This window comes from Ixodes scapularis, unplaced genomic scaffold, assembly GCF_016920785.2.
Source record: "Ixodes scapularis isolate PalLabHiFi unplaced genomic scaffold, ASM1692078v2 PGA_scaffold11__112_contigs__length_91849675, whole genome shotgun sequence".
Taxonomy (NCBI): Eukaryota; Metazoa; Arthropoda; class Arachnida; order Ixodida; family Ixodidae; genus Ixodes; species Ixodes scapularis.
In genome coordinates this window covers 30,890,438-30,910,371 of record NW_024609837.1, presented here as the reverse complement: position 1 = coordinate 30,910,371, position 19,934 = coordinate 30,890,438, and the positions used below count along the sequence as shown (strand labels likewise).

The following is a 19,934-nucleotide window of genomic DNA, read 5'->3' as shown; positions in this document are numbered from 1 at the left end:
AATGCGGAGCGCAAGTTCGTCTGCTACTTTTGCAGGGGCTGTGGTGACGTCAGAACGCCAAGCTCTGATTGGCTCCGATTGAAGAATAGTGGGTAGACCTCAAAGTAACCTGCTTTGATGTCTACCCACTATCCTACTATCAGGGACAATCAAAGCTCGGCGTTCTGTCGTCATCACAACCCCTGCAAAAGTAGCAGACGAACCTGCGCCCCGCATACTGTTTGCCAAGAACAGTCAATCGAATATTTAGAGACCTAAGCCTTTCGTCGGAGTTTAGAAAAGATGCGACAGATGAACGTAGAGGAGACGCGATCTCAGAGAGCAGGAAGGACATTCTCACTTGGCGTATGCCTTCTCGAGGAGCGCCGCCCAGAAGACGTTGCCCTGTCCGGACTGCACGAAGACGAGTCTCTGGTTGACCGTGGGCAGCCGGTCGTCGATGAGGACCTCCTTCCAGTCGCCGCACCACCACAGGCGAAACCGGAAGGCGCCGTCATAGTGGTCTGTGTCCGCGAAGCCCTGGTCGGCCGGAACCACCCGGTAGAAGAGACCTCGGCACGTGGCCAGGACCCCGAGGCAGGACACGAACCAGCGGTCTCCTGAGGGCGAACGAAAGAAGAGGGGGTTTTGTTGTCGAGACCACCCACAGATTGGATATACGAACTCTAAGGAATCTGGAGTGTTTACTTTTACGTAGAGGTTTTGGGAGAGCCAGTTGTTTTTACCTAAAGGCATATTGTGCTCACGTCATGTTTATTGTCACAAAGCTTACTGGTTTTGGTGTTGTTGTTTTTTTTAGGTCTAAACACATCTGCAGTTTGGTAATTCGCCCACCTTCCTCCTTAGGCTGCAGCGAGTGGTTCTCCCAAATGCTTTGCGGAAAAACAGAACCCACTAGATTGTTTTAGTTCCTTAGTGTGTATAGAACGACGCACGGCTCTGGCGTCACATCACAGCGGCGGCGCTGCTGTTGGCGCATGCGCACAGGCTTTACTTCGAGCGGATCTGTTTATGTGCACACGCACTGCACACGTGCGCCACTTGGTGTGGGCCAGTCTTGTGCACGTCACACTAAAAAAAAGCAACCAAGTACAATTAATCTAGGTTAAAAAGTATTCAATTAGATTACTGGATCGAAAAGTAATTGAGCCATTACATAAAAACGTAACCGTCACTTCTCTGATTACTTTAGATTTTCAAAGCGACATTTTTCTGCCGGTTTGAAGACGGGTCTTTCGTATCGCTCAGTAGGGAGTTTTAGGGAACCGTATTTGCACTTGCGATACGGTGCGATGGGTCCTCCGGTACGCACTGCGCATGTGCGAGTCATCTGCAATAGCGCATGCGCAGTTCGTACCGGAAAGCCCATCGGTACCGTATCCGGTGTGCAAAAGCGGATCCCTAAAACTCTCTATTCATGGATTAGAATTGCCGAACTATAAACAACGTATCTTTTTTTAATCCACCAATATCGGTATGCGTAAACAGTAACGAGATGCCGAGGTACAAAAGCGCGAGACTTGCGGCGATCGGAAATCGAGAATACGACACGGCGGTCTTATGAAACGTCAATGCCGTTTTACTCCGGCCTAAGTAAAACAACAAATAAGGATCTCTGTGGCTCAATTAAGCGCGGGTAATGCGACTCTACAGACGTCTCATGAGTAACGTAGGAGACCGAAGTTAGGTTTGAACGAAATTACTGGGAGTTTTGGGGATACCGAGCGTGGCAGCCCGTGCTTGTCAATCCCAACAATGCGGGTTCACATCGGCCGAGTCGTGAATTCATTGTCATTAGTATCTATGAGAGTCAGGCGATCATTTTCGACGAGGAGCATCACCGCGAGACTGGATAAGCGGATCTGTGTGACAATACATATTTCATTAGAAATTTTCGCTAGTGAGCAAAATTAATTCAAAAGTCCAATTAGTCGATAGTAGTTTATAGAGCAGGAGGTTAGTCTGGCAGAACATGGCGACATTGTTACCCACTGTAGATGAGCAATTCTGCCAGTGCAGTACAACCGCTAGCCTGGAGTCTTTAACGTGCACCGCGCAGTAGTGATACATGACCGCACGCCGGTACGATGTTCATCCAGACAGAAACGGGCAGGGGTCGGGATTGAACCTGGGATCCCTGGGTTCTACAGCGCGAGCTTTCGCTCCACGTGCTCCTAGCTGGTGCGCTCTAACCACGGTGTGGCTCTAACCCACTTGGCCAACGATCCCCCCCAAAATTAAGTGCATCTGCTCGCGGGTTGCTCCTTGCTTCTTCCTCGTCACGTGAGTCGCGATTTCGGTTGAACAGCCCTTCTCGCCATACCTTTAAGCTAATACGTTACCACAACAAACCATTTGAATAAAGTGGAACGTAATAAATATTTTGTCATATTTGTGTATCACTTATAATCTATCGTTCATAGGAGAAAAAAATTGTTTTTCCTATCTACACAGATTTCGCTATGCCTTGGTTCTACGTAATATCTGATCAACGTAAAAATAAACACAACTGAATCGAGCGCAGGCGAACATAATAAATAAAAGAAATCACACAAGTACACGACTCACGCAATCGGAAAGGAGGAAACGATTAAATCGGCGCCACTCTCCCTACTGGTCATTAATCGGCATGCGAAATAGACCCCAGTTGCTATCTCGGGCCGATTTCGCCCCGACTCTGTCGCACGCTTTCCCATGTGAAAAGCCTATATACGATAGCTTCTGCACCTCAAGTGTCGGCTGCAATCTATTTTTGAGGGTTCATCGAACTCTCTCAAAAAGAAAAAGCTCAGCCCGGTTAGCTCGAGGGAGGCTTGGCGGGGAGCCACGAGAAGAAATATCGAAGGGATTTATCGAGGTACCGCTATCGGCGGGAACGAACCGCTTAAATGCCGCGCCCCGTGATTGCGCGGGGAAGGAGCGTTCTTGCAGCGTCGACCCAGATAGCGCAAAGACTCCTCCGGCGTTCCCGGCGTGTCCGCGCGTCGCATCGAGTCAATGAGGAATCCAACTTCGTCTGCTTCTTGCACGGGGGTTGCAGTGATGTCAGAACGCCGAGCTCTTATTGGCTGATTGGACAAGACAAAACAACAGCCTTTCAATCAAAACCAATCAGAGTTCGGCATCGTAGTGACGTCACCACAACTCCCACGCGAAAAGCAAACGACCCACTATTATTTTTTTTTTTCAAACAGCCAATAAGAGTTAGGCGTTCTGACATCATCGGAATATTGTGCAAGAGCCAGGCGTATTTGCACTCCACATATACCTGCATTATAGATCGAAGTTTGTGGGGAAAAGAGTTGAGAGATAAAGTTACGTTTCGACGCGGTGATTTTGCATTTGTTTGAAATGGCCCAGTCCTTATGAGCAAATCGAAACGGTAATTTTTTTACACGAGTGATAGCATAAGTTAGATAAGGTTAGGTTACGTTAGGTCGGGAAACGGGAATAAGAGTGCAGGGGGGGGGGGGGGGAGAGAAAGAGAGATAACGTATAGGGTTACGCCGGCTACGTCAGGTTATGTCAGGTTTGGTTGCGCCATGCTCGGTTAGGTTAGATCGAGCTTGGCTAAATCAAGTTCGGATGTTTAATGTTAATTTAGGTTAGGCTGGGTTATGTCAGGTTAGGTTGCACTTGAGTGTAAGTGGCACACCACATTGATGTATTACCAGACTTAATGTGCTAATACATTATGCAAATGACAGTTTGTAGTCACTATATGAGGTGTGTTTCCCCCTTGTAAGATGGTACTTCCAGATCCGTCGTATAACACAACTGTCTGTAAACATGACGGAAGCAAAGGAGGCCATGACGAAGCCTACACATGTTTGAAGCACAGATGTTTCGAACATGCCATCATGTCGTTGGTGTGATGTACGGGGAGGGTGACTCCACGCGCCTTCAGACTCAGCCGTTGTCTTCGCGTCAATAGACGAAGCTCCACCCGGCTCCGCTCGCAATCAGGAAAAAAAGCGGAGCAACGGCGTTATAGTGGGTGAGTCGCAAGTCGCGTAATTTCCCTCGCTTCTCCGTATGCTTTGCTTATTCCTTCCCTGACTGAGGTACGTAATTAAGGGTAATTTTCGGGCTGCTTCTAGTTCAGTCGGAGGAGCGCGGCTGGGGCCTCTCCGTGGACGCCCAACGGTTTGCGGCGGAGTTTAGTGGATCAGCCCGTTTCTGCTCGTACGAGCGTGGAATTCGCGGCGCGCTACAATTTCGTCGGGTTATTTCGGTAGCCGCTAGCGGTCGACGAACGATTCGAAAGATAGAAAAATGGGCGAAGTGGTCGCAGTTGTATTTGATGGTGCGTATTTAATCGCTCGTGATCGGATTGCCGTACTGGGCACTTTGCATTGTGGACGGCTCCCCTGATTTCTTTGCGCAATTATTGCCGTAACTGCTGCGTGGCTTTTTAAGTAGAGAAAAAACGCGATAAGAAGAAGGATTTTGAATCAGATTTCTGGGCGGGCTTTCTATGGGGTTCTTAGTTTATATAAAACATACAAATACACTAAAGAGACACCTAAGCACTTCTTATGAGTTGTGAATGCGAAAGCATGAATATCGTTCTTTCGCCCCCTTAGTTCGTCTGCGGCGTGCTGGCGTGGACGTCCACGTTTCGCTATGGCGGAAGTCCCGGCCGACGGCCGAGCGCCCGCTCTCGTGAAGGGGCCGCGCCGCGCTGAGCTCGGCCGGGCAGCCTCTCCGGAGTTTGCCCGTGCGGGCTCTTTGGCAAGCGGCTCCCTCTTCCCGGCGGCCCGCGCGGCAACCAATGCCAGCCTCGTTCCTTGAAACTATGACTCGCGCCAGCCAAGGGGAGCCTATCCATCAGAGCGCTGCTACGGACGACAGGCGTGGCTCCATTGGGACAGGGGAGTTTAGGTGCCGTTCGGCACGGCTTCAAGAGCTCAAAGTGCCGGTTCGCTCCATGAGACAGTTAGTGCTTTCGTATTAATAATTCGGTACCGTGCATATTTAGAGAGCTAGCGGTACAGTCAGCCCCTATGGGGGTTATGGTGTCTCCGCATGTAGGTGAGAAATTTAGCCAGAGTAGTTCACTGCTAGCCTGGGGTCCTCGAGGTGCTTCACACAAAAGCGATTACACGCCAGCACGCCGGAACAATAGCAGAACATAGCCAATCATTCCGCAGAGTGTAATGATTGGTTATATGAGGGTTCCGCGCTGCGTCCCTATTAACATGACGTGTACGTTCTGCGTGCGCAGAATTCTTGCACGCTACCCTTTTCGAATACAAGCACATCGTGAACTTTGTCAGTCGCACGCACGCAACCAATCATTTTGGAAATCGCATTGATTGGCTATAGGCGGGTTCCGTGCTGCGACACCGCAGCACGGCGTGTATACGTTACCATACCAGCCGCCTCCAAAACCGTGGCGCTTCGAACGGCAAACCTTTTGCGCAGGATCGTTGCGCATTCAGTATGCGAGATCGGTATAGTCGGTGACAGAAAACGTACAAAGATGATTGCCGTGACAATGCACTTTTGACGTTGTTTGATTGGCTCTGTCATGTCCTGGCGGCATCCGCAGTTGGACCTGGCGTGAAATGAACTGCACTAACGTTGCACGGATCTAACTAAAAAAAAATGCAGAAGGGACAATGTTCGCGTCAAAACGGTACATCATTTTATTCCGGGAACTGTCGTTCCTCGACACGTGTCGCGGTCTTTTTTTCTGCTGATCTCCCGAGATCAGGAATAGAACACACATAAGTGGCGTGCCATACATACACCCGCTTCTGTCGCCACACCCACTGTCTAATCGCTCTTTTTTTGAGCGAGTTGAAACGTAGTGGCGCCAGTGTGCAAATAGCCCCCACCTACTTCCGGTTCTGAACTAGACGGCGGGTTTCGCAGTACTGGCGAAATCAAATGTGCGCGCTGTCTTCTGGAAGTGACCGCTTATAGCAGTGTCAGACTTAATGCACTACTATGATAGAAGAACGATGAGTAAAATATTAGGAAATAGCCGTGAACCGGAACTGTGTCGGGACTAGCCAATAGCCGGTACCACTGAGTTCGTTGCCAAACAAAAAAGGGCGAATACTGCAGCTTCCGTGTGCAATCTGGGAATAAAACACCTAGCCAAAAAAAGAAAAAGAAACAGAGTTAACATCAATAACCGTCTCGTTCCCGGTTCCTTTTAGGTTTGTCCGTTGCTGTTTGGTTCGTTTTGTTTTTCGTAGAAACTCGTCCGCTACATATCGGCTATTTATAATCGGCGCGTGTAATTGCACGCGCGGGAGTGCGTCGCTTCTTCCTGGTTTCCAGTCGAGAGCGGCCTCCTCCAACCTCAATCTGAAGATTACTCGCTTCGGCGAATACGCCCGTATCCGTCATACCGAGTAACACGTGTCCGTTTCCTCCGGTGACGCAAAATTCGTTTCGAGAGAAAAAGGATGCCACCGATGTCTCCCCTCCAGAAACGTTTCTTCCGCCGTTTCGACAGGATGACCCCATTCCACCGTAATTACTCGGCCGTCATCAACTTCTACCCTCCTCCTCTCACCCCTATACGCCGACAGTGTGGTGGAGGGAGAATGTTTGTCGGACCAGTCACACAAGTCCATCTTGTGACACGGGATCACGCTGCCGCTCGTAGCCCACGCGCAGAGAACGGAGACGGGCGATCAAATGGAGGCTGAGGACCGGTCCGCGAAGGGACGCGCACATATAGCTTCCACTGCAATGTCCGTTTAGGCGCGAACGGAGAAGAGACGGAGAAATGGGCGCACGCCAGTGACACCATATTTCGGAGGGAGTGTCGTTGAGGATGCCTGCATTCCGCGCAGCTTGTAGGTCCGTAGGCGGTAGCGTGTGGTAGGTCCGGTAGGTCCGGAGGTGGTAGCGTGTGGAACGGATGCCACGCAATGCGGACTCAGAGATCAACGTGTCCCGTGTCCGCTCTTGCGTTCCTGACACGAGCAGAATGGCAACGAAGTCGACCAGTTGTCCGGCCTCCAGCGCAAACTTATACCTAACGCGTTACAAGTATCTCTTTCTAGTTACTTCTTTTGGTAACGTCGTAACGACCTAGTTACTTTTTAAGAGGAGGAACGAGTAACGTATTTTTGATACGTTTTGATGAAGCAACAATGAACGATATTTAGTTACTTCTTGAGGGGAAGGTGTACAACACGAGTACCCGACCTAGTTTTCACCCCAGCTCGCGTCCGTAATTTGCACGACGAGACTACGCTAGATAGACCGTAAAAAGATGTTCACAAGGTACGTCAGTTTAGTCGCAGTTATCCCCGAATAAACGTGTTAAAAAGTGAGAAAATCATTAACGATGACAAATATTTGAAGCGGCTACGAGCAAAGGTATTTAGCTACTTTCTTTCAGTAACGTGTACACATGTCTGCTCCAACGCGAGTTCCTCACCCTTTTTTTTATAACTCTTCTGCTTATCGTGAACTTCGAGCGTGCGCAGGCAACCAAACAATTGAAGGCAACGAGCGCATGCTCGTTGCCTTCAGAAAGAGACGCACTGCCCGCTCTCATCTTGGTAGGGCCACTGACAAAATTATCACGGCAGGGCGTGTCTTCGACCGTGCTTTGGCTGCGTGCGCATGCTCGAGGCTCACGAGACGCAAAATAGCGTTACCAAAGGAGTGAGAAACCTGCGCTGAGGGAGGGACGACTGAGGGACCTCCCTGTTCTCCCCCCGTCTGTGACGATGTATTAACTGTGCTCAGAGCCGCATTCCAGGCGTCTTAACGATACCGCCACGACAACCAACTTTCGAGCTCTCTGCTTGCCGAGGCGAATACGACCGGGTCGCAGCACGTAACACAAAAAACCGACCAACCGTGGAGATCGACCGGGTTTCTCTGCGGAGTTTGGCGACCACACCGCGCCAGAAAAAAACGAGGAAACGAAAAAAAAAAACATGTCACTGTTTTACCAGGACCCTATATTTCCCACGCCTCTGCCGTCTCTAAACCTACGCGTAGCATCGGGTACCTCGCGAGCTCCTTATCTCGAGTCGGCGGCAGAGAAAGCGACCGTTACTTATACAAGAAGTGTGCCCACTTCTCTCTTGCGCCCTGTGGCGTGCATCAAAGAGAGTTGCGCGATAGGTATCTGTTTGCATATAACGACTCACCGCGGCGATCGAAAGCGTCAGGGTTCGATAACCGTTGGTCGTGTGGCGCGACTGGCTTGCAGTCGAGCGTTGCGCCTGTTTCCTCGTTTGTTTGTGTGTTGCAGTTTGCTGTCGTCCAACGGCTTTGCCCTAGTTCCTTTTTTTTATGACCCGCGCAAGCGGACACGGTACGAACTCGCGTGATACGTGGTTACGGTGAGTGGCATAATGTTAGCCGCACTAAGTGTAGCGAACCTCGAGCAACTTATCATCGCTTCGCAGCCAATGAGGTTTCGGCATTAACCGATAAGAAAGTCGAAAGACCAATCACGAAGCTAGGAGCGTCAACATAACATAAGGAGCGCAAGTTCTTCTGCTCCTTTCGCAGGGATTGTGGTGACGTCCGAACGCCGAGATTGATTGGATCTGATGGAGGGATAGTGGGTAGACCTCAATGCTAGCTGCCTCGAGGTCTACTCACTGCCCTTCCAATCGGAGCCCATCAGAGCTCGCCGTTTTGACGTTGCCGCAACCCTTGCTCAAGGAGCAGACAAACTTCTGCTCCGCATACGCCAAGTCCAACGTTTTTTAAGGTGTCATCGACAATAGTCTGTAAAAATAATGCTTTGAATTAAAAAAGAAAAAAACAGAGCAGCGTTATTTTAATAGCTCGACTGCTGCAAAGGGAGTCGGTATGTTCTGAGATTTTCTAGCGCCATAAACGCTATGAATGACGCAGCGATCTTCCAACCCACTATTCGCACGTGCACCCCTACTATTTACGGCTGAAATCTGGAGGGAGCCCGATGGTCAAATAGATGGATTTTGCTCGATAGAGGAGATATTTTGTGGCATTAAAAATGGTGTGTTTCCTCGTGGTTGCTCTTAAGGCCCTGTCACACTGAGGCGACAGTTGGACAACTCTATCCGGCAACACAAGGAAATCGTGTTGCCGGCGACCCTCTCACATCCGAGCAACAACAAAAGTCGGGCAAAACGTTGCTGCCACCCGGCAACTGTGTTGGCCGATTTGTTGTCCGACCACCCTGTCACACCGCGCTGACGGTGGGGACAGCACGGGGAACACTCCACCAGCTTGATTGTTTACCTTTGATCGTGTGCGGAGCGGAGTCGCTGGAAATGTGACTCTACAAAGAGCTAGTGCGTTCGAAGGGCCGGGAATCACCATAGGACGACATCAACCAGTGACTGTGATTAGAAAACTTCAGACGGGGAGTACTCTCCAGCCTTCAGTTTCTTAAAATGTTCTTCATTTGCTGACAAAGCGGATAGCCCTAACTGAAAAAAGTGAGATCGTTGATATATGTTCGGGATTTGCGCCACCGTATGAAGTGTTTCTGCCTCGTTCTTTGTTTCAGGCAATTCCTATTTCTACTGTAAAATTGAGTTAGCACCGGCAGTACCTAAAACTGATTTTTGTAGCGTGGTGTCGAACTAAATTGACAGTGCTTAAAAACTGCGACACCGACATAATCGGCCTTCACAGCAATCGGTGGAATAAATATTTTTCAACGCTGTCTATTTGCCAGCCGCCTGCTATGTAATCGCTTCATTCCCCAAAACGTCCTGGGTATTTTTGAAACAAATCAGTCGTCTGGTAGAGGCAGTTTCCAAGTTCCAAGCATCGACAATCATGATCAGAGTGGTCTTTTTAATGCTTCAAATTTTAATCTTTGCTTTCCTAAATTATTTTTTCTTATACTTTGTCAGCGGGTGAGTAGGCTTGCCATTTTATTTCCCTAGAAGTAATGTGAGCTGGTCTCTCGGAAGTTTTAATTTCAACACCAGTCTGAACGTTCACGACCGTATCTGTGATCCTTACGACAATCCCGTTCCTTAATTACGCAATAAAAACATTCATCAAAATATTTTAGCTGCGCGCCAGCCTTAATTATTTTTTAAATAATCTTCCCCAAGCCTTTTATTTCATTAAGACGTTATTGATAAGGAACTAGCTCTACCATCGAAGCTATCTGTGTTGTCGTGTTGCCGGCCCGAAATTTCCTCAGCCGGAAATCAAGGCAACCCACGTTGTCCAACACAGGTTTCTGTTGTTTTTGTTGCCGAAAGCTGTCATACCGAGGTGACATTTTCGTTGTCGTCCATGTAGTGCTGTTGTTGCCGCGATGTGACATTTTTGTCGGACAACACGGAGAGCAAGCAAGAAGTTGCCGGACTGTTGGACAACGTGTTTTGTTGATGTAGCCTCAGTGTAACAGTGCCTTTAGGAACTACTCGAAAGAGCGTGAACTGCAGCGATATATTTAAGTAGTTATCAAGGATTGCGACAATTTTTTTCCTTAGCTTTGTGCACGCACATATAATGGCGCGTTCGCCGATTACGCTATAGTAGTTTACAATTAGGTAGTCCACTAACTTCGAATACGGCAACGTTATGTGTAAACATATTTCGGAATGTACGTCTGAGTCAGGTTGGTATATCAACTAAAATTATTTGTTTGCAGTCCCTAATCATTCAATTTTAAACTTTCTAAATACTATTTAAAATGTATTCATAAATAATGCTGTAGTAAATCTAAGAATTATTTCACGAGAAAACGTCTCTAGCGTTTGCTTCTTTTGCAGTGAGAGACCGTTAAATGAAATCCCAACGTTTGTTCCGAAGTTACATGACTTCGAAATTCTCAATCCAGAATGCATTCGAAGCAGACAGATGACATATCACATTACGTCTGCGAATTTCCACAGGATAAAAAGGAAACATCTTTGCTTCCAAAACTGACGCAGGATTATTATCTTCCGCCTGCCATGATATATATATATATTGGAGCTTCAAATAGAAAAACAAATAATAAACTCAATGGCAAAAAAAAAGAATTTATTACTTAATATATCTCACCTTACCGACCAGCTCGTAAAAATAAAATATTGATCGTAATTAAACCACTATTAATTCGATAAAGATAAATAAAGCGATCTGTTTCGCGGCTTAGTTGCAGGTCAATCTGTGCCCATAGGGGATATCTTCGAGATAACACAAGCAGCCGCCGTACAACATTCCTGCATCAACTAAGGTAGTGATAATTTATTAGCTACACACACACCAGAAACAATACTTCCTAAGAAAAACAAACAAAACAAAACACACACATTCTACGGACGCCCGGTTTTCCTAACGTGCCAACCAACTCACCGCGGAGAGCATCCTCCGAGCCCCTTCTGCATTCTGTTCGCCAATTATCTTCGTTTGGAGGTCTTAAGGTAATCGTGCACCCCCTGCTGCAAGTCAATCGAGATACCGCTGCCGTGCTAGGGTCATGAATCGAGCGACCCCCTGTGAATGGTTGCACTACAAGGTACGCTTTCCCATTAACACCACGTTTATGTGTTCACGCGGGTTTGCGTTTCTCCCGGCAGCGACTGCGGCTCTGGATGGCCAAGGACGCAAGTGTTTCTCTACGCGGTGCCCGGAATGAGTCTTCGACTCGTCCCTTTAGTGTACCTATAGACATTTTCCACAGGGGCGCCGCCATCTTGAATTGTCGTCACTTCCGGTATGGGCGACGACGAAATAATAAAACGTTTCAAAACGTAGCTAGCAAAAAAATAGAGGGGAGCCAAAACGAGAATGTGTGACGGTTAGGTTTAAATCCTAAATGTCTCCTATTGGCGTGGCGACGGCAAAAACACTGTTTTCGCCCATAATGGAAGTGACGACAATTCAAGATGGCGGCGCCCTTGTGGAAAAGGTCTATATAGAAAGAAGCTGAGGGAGAGGGGGAAATGGTGACCGTGCGGTGATCTCAGAGCGGCTCTGATTGGAGGGATTAGAGTGTAGACGCAAAGCTTAGCTAAGCATCCTTCGACGCACCGACGGGACACAAAGTCCAGTCAAACACTGAGACAGCACTCGCGCCCAATGTATCTCCAAAACCCCAAAACCTTAATACAATTTCGCCTAAAATTTGCTCTCCTTTGTTAATTTTTTTGCGTAGTTTAATGTTTAATGCTGCTGGTATGACAGGCCTTCGGCACCGTTAAGTTCGTTACTGCAACTACTAAATAATTTTGTTCTGTTTTGAGTATTCTGCGAATTCCACAAATGAGCCATAATCGGAGTTTTTCATTACGCGAAACTTGTCCATAACGCTCTGGGAGAGCTTGGTACACGACCACAAGCGGCGCTATCATCGACAAAGAGGCTGTTTTTTTCTGCCACTATACCGAAGAGACTGACGTCTCTTTCAAGCTTCAATTTGTGTACTTCGCCTTCTTCCTCCACCATCTTTTTCGCCGATGGGAATAAACATTTATTTTTAATTATTATCAGTATCATCGTTATTATTACTCGACTACCTTAATCCTTTCATAAAATTTCGAGAGTTCCTGCCCATTCTGTCTCCGAAGGGCAACTTTCCCGCGTTATTTTTCCCGCGCAAATTCAATCCGGGCTAGTCCAGCCGAGACCTGTTGGGTCGGTACGCTGACTGTCACTTGTAACGCGCGGCAATGTACGTGCAAGCCAGAAAGAAGGAGATAAAGAGAGAAAGAGGAAGAAGGAGAGAGAGAGAAGCAGAGGGAAGGGGTTTAAATTTATCGTCACCGTTGGCCTCAAGGTGCCTCTGGTTTTTGTGAGGATGGCCCTTAGACTTCTTCTCGGGGGTGCTTTGACCTGCTTCGTCGTTGGCGTCCCAGTTATTTTTTTTTTCTTTGTACGCTGAACGGGATACGCTGTTTGTCTTACATTTTACGACGGTTGTTTCTTAGTTAGAGTGTCGGGTTGCTCCTCGCGTGTCTCTTTGCCAAACGGGAATCTGTCAGTCGTTGTGGGGGGTAAGAGGTAAGATTGATTTGATGCGTACGGGAACACGACGGCGGCGCCTAGGCTACGACCAGTTCGGCCAATACGGCAGCGGCGGGAACTGCAGAACGAGCAAAGTGGCAGCCGAGAAAATTGCTTAATTGCGTTTTCGGGCCACATTTAATCTTTCCCGGCAAGCCAGTACCGCTTCTTTAACAACAAGGAGGGAAGAGGGGCATGAGAAAAGAAAACAGACCTGTCCTGGTAACGCCTTTGTAAGTCGGTTTATTCCACATTTGTTTCGTACCGCCCGGTGGTTAAAGATTGCTTACGTTTCATTCTTCAGTCTTTGAGTTGGTTGACGCGTCCGTTTAGTTCGTTATTTTTTCCCTATCTGGCGGAGATCGGTGGCCGAGTGTGATAGCGCACCGCAGCTCGGATCCCTTGGAGCGGAAGCTCGCGCTCCACGTGATCCGAGTGCGAAACGAAACACATCCTCATCGAAATGGACCGGGGAATGTAGTCCCGCGCCCGTTTCGATGAGGATGAGCAACGAACACCTGCGTGCGGTCATGTCCTGCAACTGCTTGATGCACGTTTAAGACCCCGGACTAGCAGTGGTACTCCTCGTCTACAGCAGGCACACCTAAACTACCCGCTGCCCAACCAAAAAGAAAACAAACGCAACACGCTTCTTTAAAAAAAAAAATCAAGCAACACTGGCGGTCGCTATTGATTGGATACGAAGCGCGTGATTTTATCCGATTGCTCGCCGAACGCTGACGTCACACTCGTGTCCAATACACGCTCAAAGTATGTTCCCAAACAATGGCGGACTCGGGAAATTTGGCGCAGCTACCTGATGGAACACATTTTTCAAAAGGGTACATGTATATTTTTTTCCTCGATGCCATTGTCTCTATTTTCGTATTTGGTGAGCTGTTCCGTGTACGTTTACGTGAGGCCGTTTTTTCTTGTTTTTTTTTTTAGTTGGTTAGCTGTTTGTTTCTAAATATACCTTTTTATTCTGTCTTGTGATTGACAGCTTATACGAATTTGTTTTCTAGTTCTAACAATTTTCCTGGACGTTCCTCGTTGACGTTTTCCTTTATTTTTTTCCCCCTTCAAGACCGGTTGAAAGAAAGCTTATCTGTTGTTTTTTTGTTGTTGTTTTTTTCTTGTTTCTCTGTGTTTCTGGTGTTTGTCTGGCGTACTATGTATACGAGATCTTGCTTTCTCGTACGAGTTGACTTTTGATAATGTATTGGACTGTTCCCGCTTTTGGCCGCCGACACGCTACCGAGTTGGGTGTTCGACCTCTGGCCAATTTTGATAGTGACCCCGTTTCGGGTACGTGGGGTCGTTTACCTCTGAGCGAGGCAGGGGCTTTAAGTAAGACACTCAAAAGACACGCCTTGAAACCTGCTCTTTGAGGTTCCTCCAGTACTGGGAAGTACTTTAAGTACATTGCACTTAAAGTACCACTTCAAGTAGGTTTACTTGAATACATTCTCTGAGCATGTACTTGCAATTAAGAAATACATTTTTGAAATTAATTAAGAAATAAAACCTCTTAATTATGATTGTTCATTAGCTCGCCTGCGTTTTGGCTTTTATTACATGTACTTGTACTTTACTTAAAGTATTTTTTTTTTGTACTTTCCGGGGAAAGTGCAACTCCTAATTTCAAACTAAATTCTCCAAATTTTAAAACAAAAAAAAAATGGCGTATCGTATTGTGAAAACGCGTTATCGTTTTTCGAGACGTCATCTCGTCATTTCCCTGAGTGAAGTAATGGCGGCTATAGACGGATACAAATAAGTGCCTTACAAGTTGATTGTGTTAAATAGTTTGTCAGCGAGAGTAAAACGAACTTGGCCACTTGAATATATCCAATATTTGCCGCCGTTTCCTAAAATAACTGATGCACCCCCGATTGCCCACAGGGCAATGCACACACGTTTAGAAAAACACTATAGGGAAATGAAAGCGCATTATGAAAGATTGTATTAAAAGTACTTATACTTTACTTCGAAAGTACAATGTATTTATAGTGCCTTACTTCACGTGCATTGCGTACGGTGTCCTACTACTTCACTTGAAGTACATAACCTCCCATTTACTTTGTACTTTACCTCAACTACTTTTAAGATGTACTTTACCCAACACTGGGTACGTTATACCGCGGTTAAATATAAAACGGACAAAGGAGGCAAATTCCGTCTTTTTGCTAGCATTGGTAATTAGTGTCTACAACTTTGAACGAATTTCTATGTAAATTATATTTACAATTTAAGTTCTTTTGTATCGGTCGGGGAACACTTTATAAAAAAGAATTGACAGCGACCTTTATCTCCAAATTCCTATAACGCATGAAATGCTGTATCTAAGGACAGATCGTCTAAATTTATTGAAGAAACCTTAAACGTTTCAGAAAGTGAAAGAAAAGCTACTTTTTTTCCATCTTCTTTTATTAATTTCCTCGCCAAAGTTAGCAGCGAAACTGACTTGGTACAAAAGTGACGTCACGTAAATGTTTCCGCTAAATTTAGTGAGAAACTAAATTGGTGTATGGGTCTCGTCACGTCAGGTCACGTGACATCAATTTCCCGCTACATTTAGCGGGGAAAACTGCATTAGTGTTTAGGCCACGTGACATCAATTTCTCCGCTAAATTTAGCGCGAAATGCAAAAAGACGGGCGGACACAATTTTGGAATTGGGGGATTCCTTAAAACGCATTTCATGCTTTCAAACTTCAAACAAAGTAAAACTTCGTCGAAATTTGTCGAAATTCGAAGGTTCGCCGGACAAGTCAAAAATCAGGTTCGACAAAAAGTTCGAAGCATCTTTACAATATTAACGGCCTGCGCGGTTGATTGCACGCGAGCGCATCGACGCAGCGGGAGGGCGCGCAGAATAGCGCGCGGGCAATATACGGCTCTGCGCGCGGGTTCCCTCCACGCAAAATCGGTGTCGCTTTCTTCCGCGTTACAACGGGATTTCGAGGTCGCGCCGACTGTGTGTCTCTCCTACCGTGTCGATGGACTGGATGTATACGTAGCGGATGGCTCGTCGCCTAGAGAGAGCCTAGATTTAAGAGAGAAAGCAACTCGAACCATGGAGAGTGTTTGCAATAGACCTTTTTTTTATATAAAATTCAGCGCCGTCTGGTGGCTCAAAAAGCAGTTTCCCTTTCGAAAAACTAATGGTTGGTCATACAACCGCACTTCATGAAACACCGTCGCTTTCGCACGTCAATGGGGTTCAATCCCCGCCCCTGCCCGTTTCGATCTGGATGAGCATCGTACCGGCGTGCGGTCGTGTATCACTACTGCGTGGTGCACGTTAAAGACCCCAGCTTAGCGGTTGTACCGCACTGGCTAAATTTCTCATCTACAGCTGAGACACCAGACGCCCACTGAGGCAGACTAACTTCCGGCTGTATAAACATACACACAACAATTTGCTTTGCACGTCAATGGCGGATGAGAATTAGTTCCACCATCACCGTATTGTTCTTTCTTGATTTCTTTAAGTTTCGATAGGGTGAACATAAGAACTGACGCAATCGGTGACCCGTAAGTCCCCTGAATAACGTTGGGTGACCAAAAGGCCATAGAGTCCAACTTGTGCCAATAGATCGACTGGAGCACACTTCGAAATGAACGCTTACGTAGCCGTTGAATCTGAATCCTGCGTCGTGTTGTACTGACGTCTCGGGCGGACGGGCTTCATCTATCGTCCGCTTGGCAGTATCTTCAACTTCGCCCTTCATCAGCCTCAAGAGGGCCGCCATTAGTTTGGCAGAGGTGGCATACACCGAGATGATGATGATGATGTTAGTGATCAAAGTTGCCCGACTCGATTTCTAAAAGGATATACTGAATGGCGGACACCTCCTTGGCGGATTGGTCGCAACTGCGCATGCGTTGCGTTCTCCAGTGGCGAGGAGAAAAGCGGGGGACAGGTGGAGACGCTGGCAGACAATCGACGCCACCTTCCCGCAGATCGTATGTAGAGCGCAAGTTCGTCTGCTTCTTTTCTAGAAGTTATGTTGACGTCAGAACGCCATGTTGTGATTGGCTCTGATTGAAGGATAGTGGGTAGAGGCAGCTTGCTTTGAGGTCCGAACCAATCAGAGCTAGGCGTTCTGACGTCACCACAACCCCCGAAAAAGAAGCAGACGAACTTGCCCTTCGCATTGCAAACTCGGCCCACGAACCACGTGATTTCGTTTGAGCGGTTGGAAGCACTCTGATATCCAGGCACACTACTCGTCGCCGCTTGAATGCACCGCCTCGAGCGGGAGCAAAGATAGCTGCGGCGTACGCGGGTCGAACGTGGGACGAGTCAGAAGAGATTCGACACAGACGCCGCAGGAGACTTCGAAGACCTGCTTCGAGCCATTCTGGACCGCCTTCAGTTTTGTTCGCTTGTTTTTTTGTTTTTTTTTTTGTTTTTTTTTCAGAGGGAAGAACCGCCGAGTGCGGCTGCGGTAGAAACGACGTTGTCGTTGCGATATCTTTGTGACTCGCTGTTGTGGTTCATGTTCTGATCTGTCAAATGTATCTGTCTTCTGATATGCCCCCATGCACCGGTGAATAGCACAGAGCTGTCAAAGCTACGTTTGTAAGGTAATTAGGCTACAGTTTTTGTTTTTCTCGTTGAAATGTAATTAGAGCATAGTTTTTTTTTTTTTTTTTTTTTTTTATGCGGCGCTCGTCTCATCACGAAGAATTTGATAATGGCAACAATTTGAAACTAAATCTATTTGCATTTGTGTAGTTAACGTATTCATGAGAAGCAACTGTAACAAAACTTAATCACGGAATGACCAAAAATAAATGCTTTTTGTGTGAGGCTCATCAAAATATTAGGCGCTGAAGAAAATAAGTCAGCTGCATTAAGTCATTGTTTCGAACCACTTTTTGTTCCCGTTCCGCTCGTTGAAACGAACGGCGAAAGAGCCGAAGCACGAACCTGATCCCGCCAGACTGCCGTCTCCTACCGCACAATCCTATACCCGTTGTCACGTCAAGAAAAAAAAAAAAAAGTTTCGCGCATTGATCTGGGGTTGCGCGAAATAGTCCTTGAAAGATTTGGTTGTGAAAGGAAGAAAGTATGTGCTTGACGTCTGACACGTGTACACTTTGATAAAATGATATAACGCTAATCAAGGATGAGGATATACCTTAATTTTATACACGAGGGGGAAAAGTAGAAACATTCTGCGAGGGGCCGGACTTTTGTTTATGATTTCTGTTCTTGTGGTGAACACGAGTGTAGTTTCTACTTCACTGTACTTCAGTCATCTTCGTGCTTTGCTACCACTTACCCGAAGATTAATCTGAGAACGCAAAAAAACATTGTTTGCGTTGTCCAGAAATGTTTAAACAGTCCTCGACAGGACAAACCAACTTGAGCTTCCCTGAAACCCGTATCCAATGATCGGGAAATCGTCATTTTTCAAACCGTACACGATCGCCAAGCGCGTCCGCTCTGCGCAAAGCCCCAAAATGGCGGCGGCGCTCACAAGATGATCGGCTGCGCGTGCAACGAAGTGTTAGCTCGCACTTGAAGGGGAGCACCTACTGGTTTTTAACCCGTTAGCAACTACAGCCCGGAGTGTACCCAAGACGATCTGGGCCCCAGTCCCACAGTTCATATATCATTCAAAAGACACAAGCAACAGCCCATCAGACAGTGTCTTCACACTGTCTTTTGCGCTATGTATTGAGCAGTCTGACGGCGGCTTAAAAAAATTCACAGTCTCTTATATTATCCCTGTGACGACTTGAAGCCGAAAACCAAGGCGCCCAACCCGGTGATAGCTAACCTCCGAAGACAGCGCGCTAGCTGACGACGCACTTTTGACCCTTTTAATCTCACAGCATGTCGCACGCACGCTTTTCACCGCTGCCCGAGCGAGAGTGTCCTCCTCTCCCGCTGGGTTTGCGCCGCGCGCGCACTCCGCCAATTCTGGCACAAGTCACACCATCTCGTGGTCCAGTGGCGAACCGTGGGTTTTGGTACCTTTTGTGTCGCCGACGCGTTTTCGCTCGAGGACTGAACGATAAGACATATAAGGCTTTCGCCTTAATAATTCACACTCACCCAGTTTTCCTGGAGAGATGTCGAACTGGGAGGGACCATCGGATACAAACTGTGGACTAGATGAGATTTCCTGGATCGGGAAAAAAAAAAGCGACACAATATTCAGGAAGGAGGTGAGGGTGAACTTTGTTTGCACGGTGTGAATATATTTCGTCTCACAAAATGGCTTTCTCTGTTCGTCCTAACTCTGATCTTAACAACCGTTCGACGCTTACGAAGTCACGACCAACCTCGCCTCAACTTACCGGTGAACGTTGTCCCCGAGCGTTTGTGATTGGGGCAAATTCCTACGTCGGTTTCTTTTCCGCAGCTTCCTGCTTTGGCCAGCAGATTCGAGTACTCTTATTGAAGCGACCACAAATAAATTACGCCGCAGGCCTTCTTTGCGCGTTTCTATACTCCGTTTCACCTTACGTTGTACCGCAGCGAAGGCTAGAAGCGCGAGCTCACAGCGATGGCAGCTGCCCTTGCGGGCACGAGAGCCTGTGCCGCCGAGATGCGCCCTAGGGCAAGGAGCTCGCGCTTGTAGCCTTTCCTGCGGTACAACACAAGATGAAACAGAGTATAGGCAGAGACTCGTGACAGCATGCAGCCTCCAAATCCCCCGGGTTCATTGCAGCAGATACAGCCATTTATGAGTAATCGGGTTAAGAATTCGGGGCTGGATCTTCGGCTAAAATACCGGCCGTTAAAAGGACATTGATAAAAGTGCCCGTAGCGTCATCAATATATGTTTTTAGTGAGCGGCGTAATGAGCGCAGTCATATATCAAACCACAAATAGCGCTACGTACAAGGACCAGTAAAGAACCGCGGACACACTGCTAATACATCATAGAATAGACAGTGTGCAGACACCGTCTTAGTCGTGTTTTTTTCCTGTACGACGGTCGCCTCACATCGGTGATACAGAAACTGTCCGAA

The 19,934-nt window shown here is 47.4% G+C and overlaps 1 protein-coding gene across 1 annotated transcript in view; it reads right to left on the bottom strand.

Moving 5' to 3' along the window:
- Positions 1 to 19,934, bottom strand: part of LOC8040606 (calpain-C) — a 112,195-nt gene that overhangs the window by 52,866 nt on the left and 39,395 nt on the right. Inside the window, exons 3-4 of the mRNA XM_029993694.4 lie at positions 19,012 to 19,081; positions 341 to 599 (exon numbers count right to left, since the gene is read on the bottom strand). Coding sequence (XP_029849554.1) covers positions 341 to 599; positions 19,012 to 19,081 — 329 coding nt within the window. The remainder of the gene's footprint in view (positions 1 to 340; positions 600 to 19,011; positions 19,082 to 19,934) is intronic.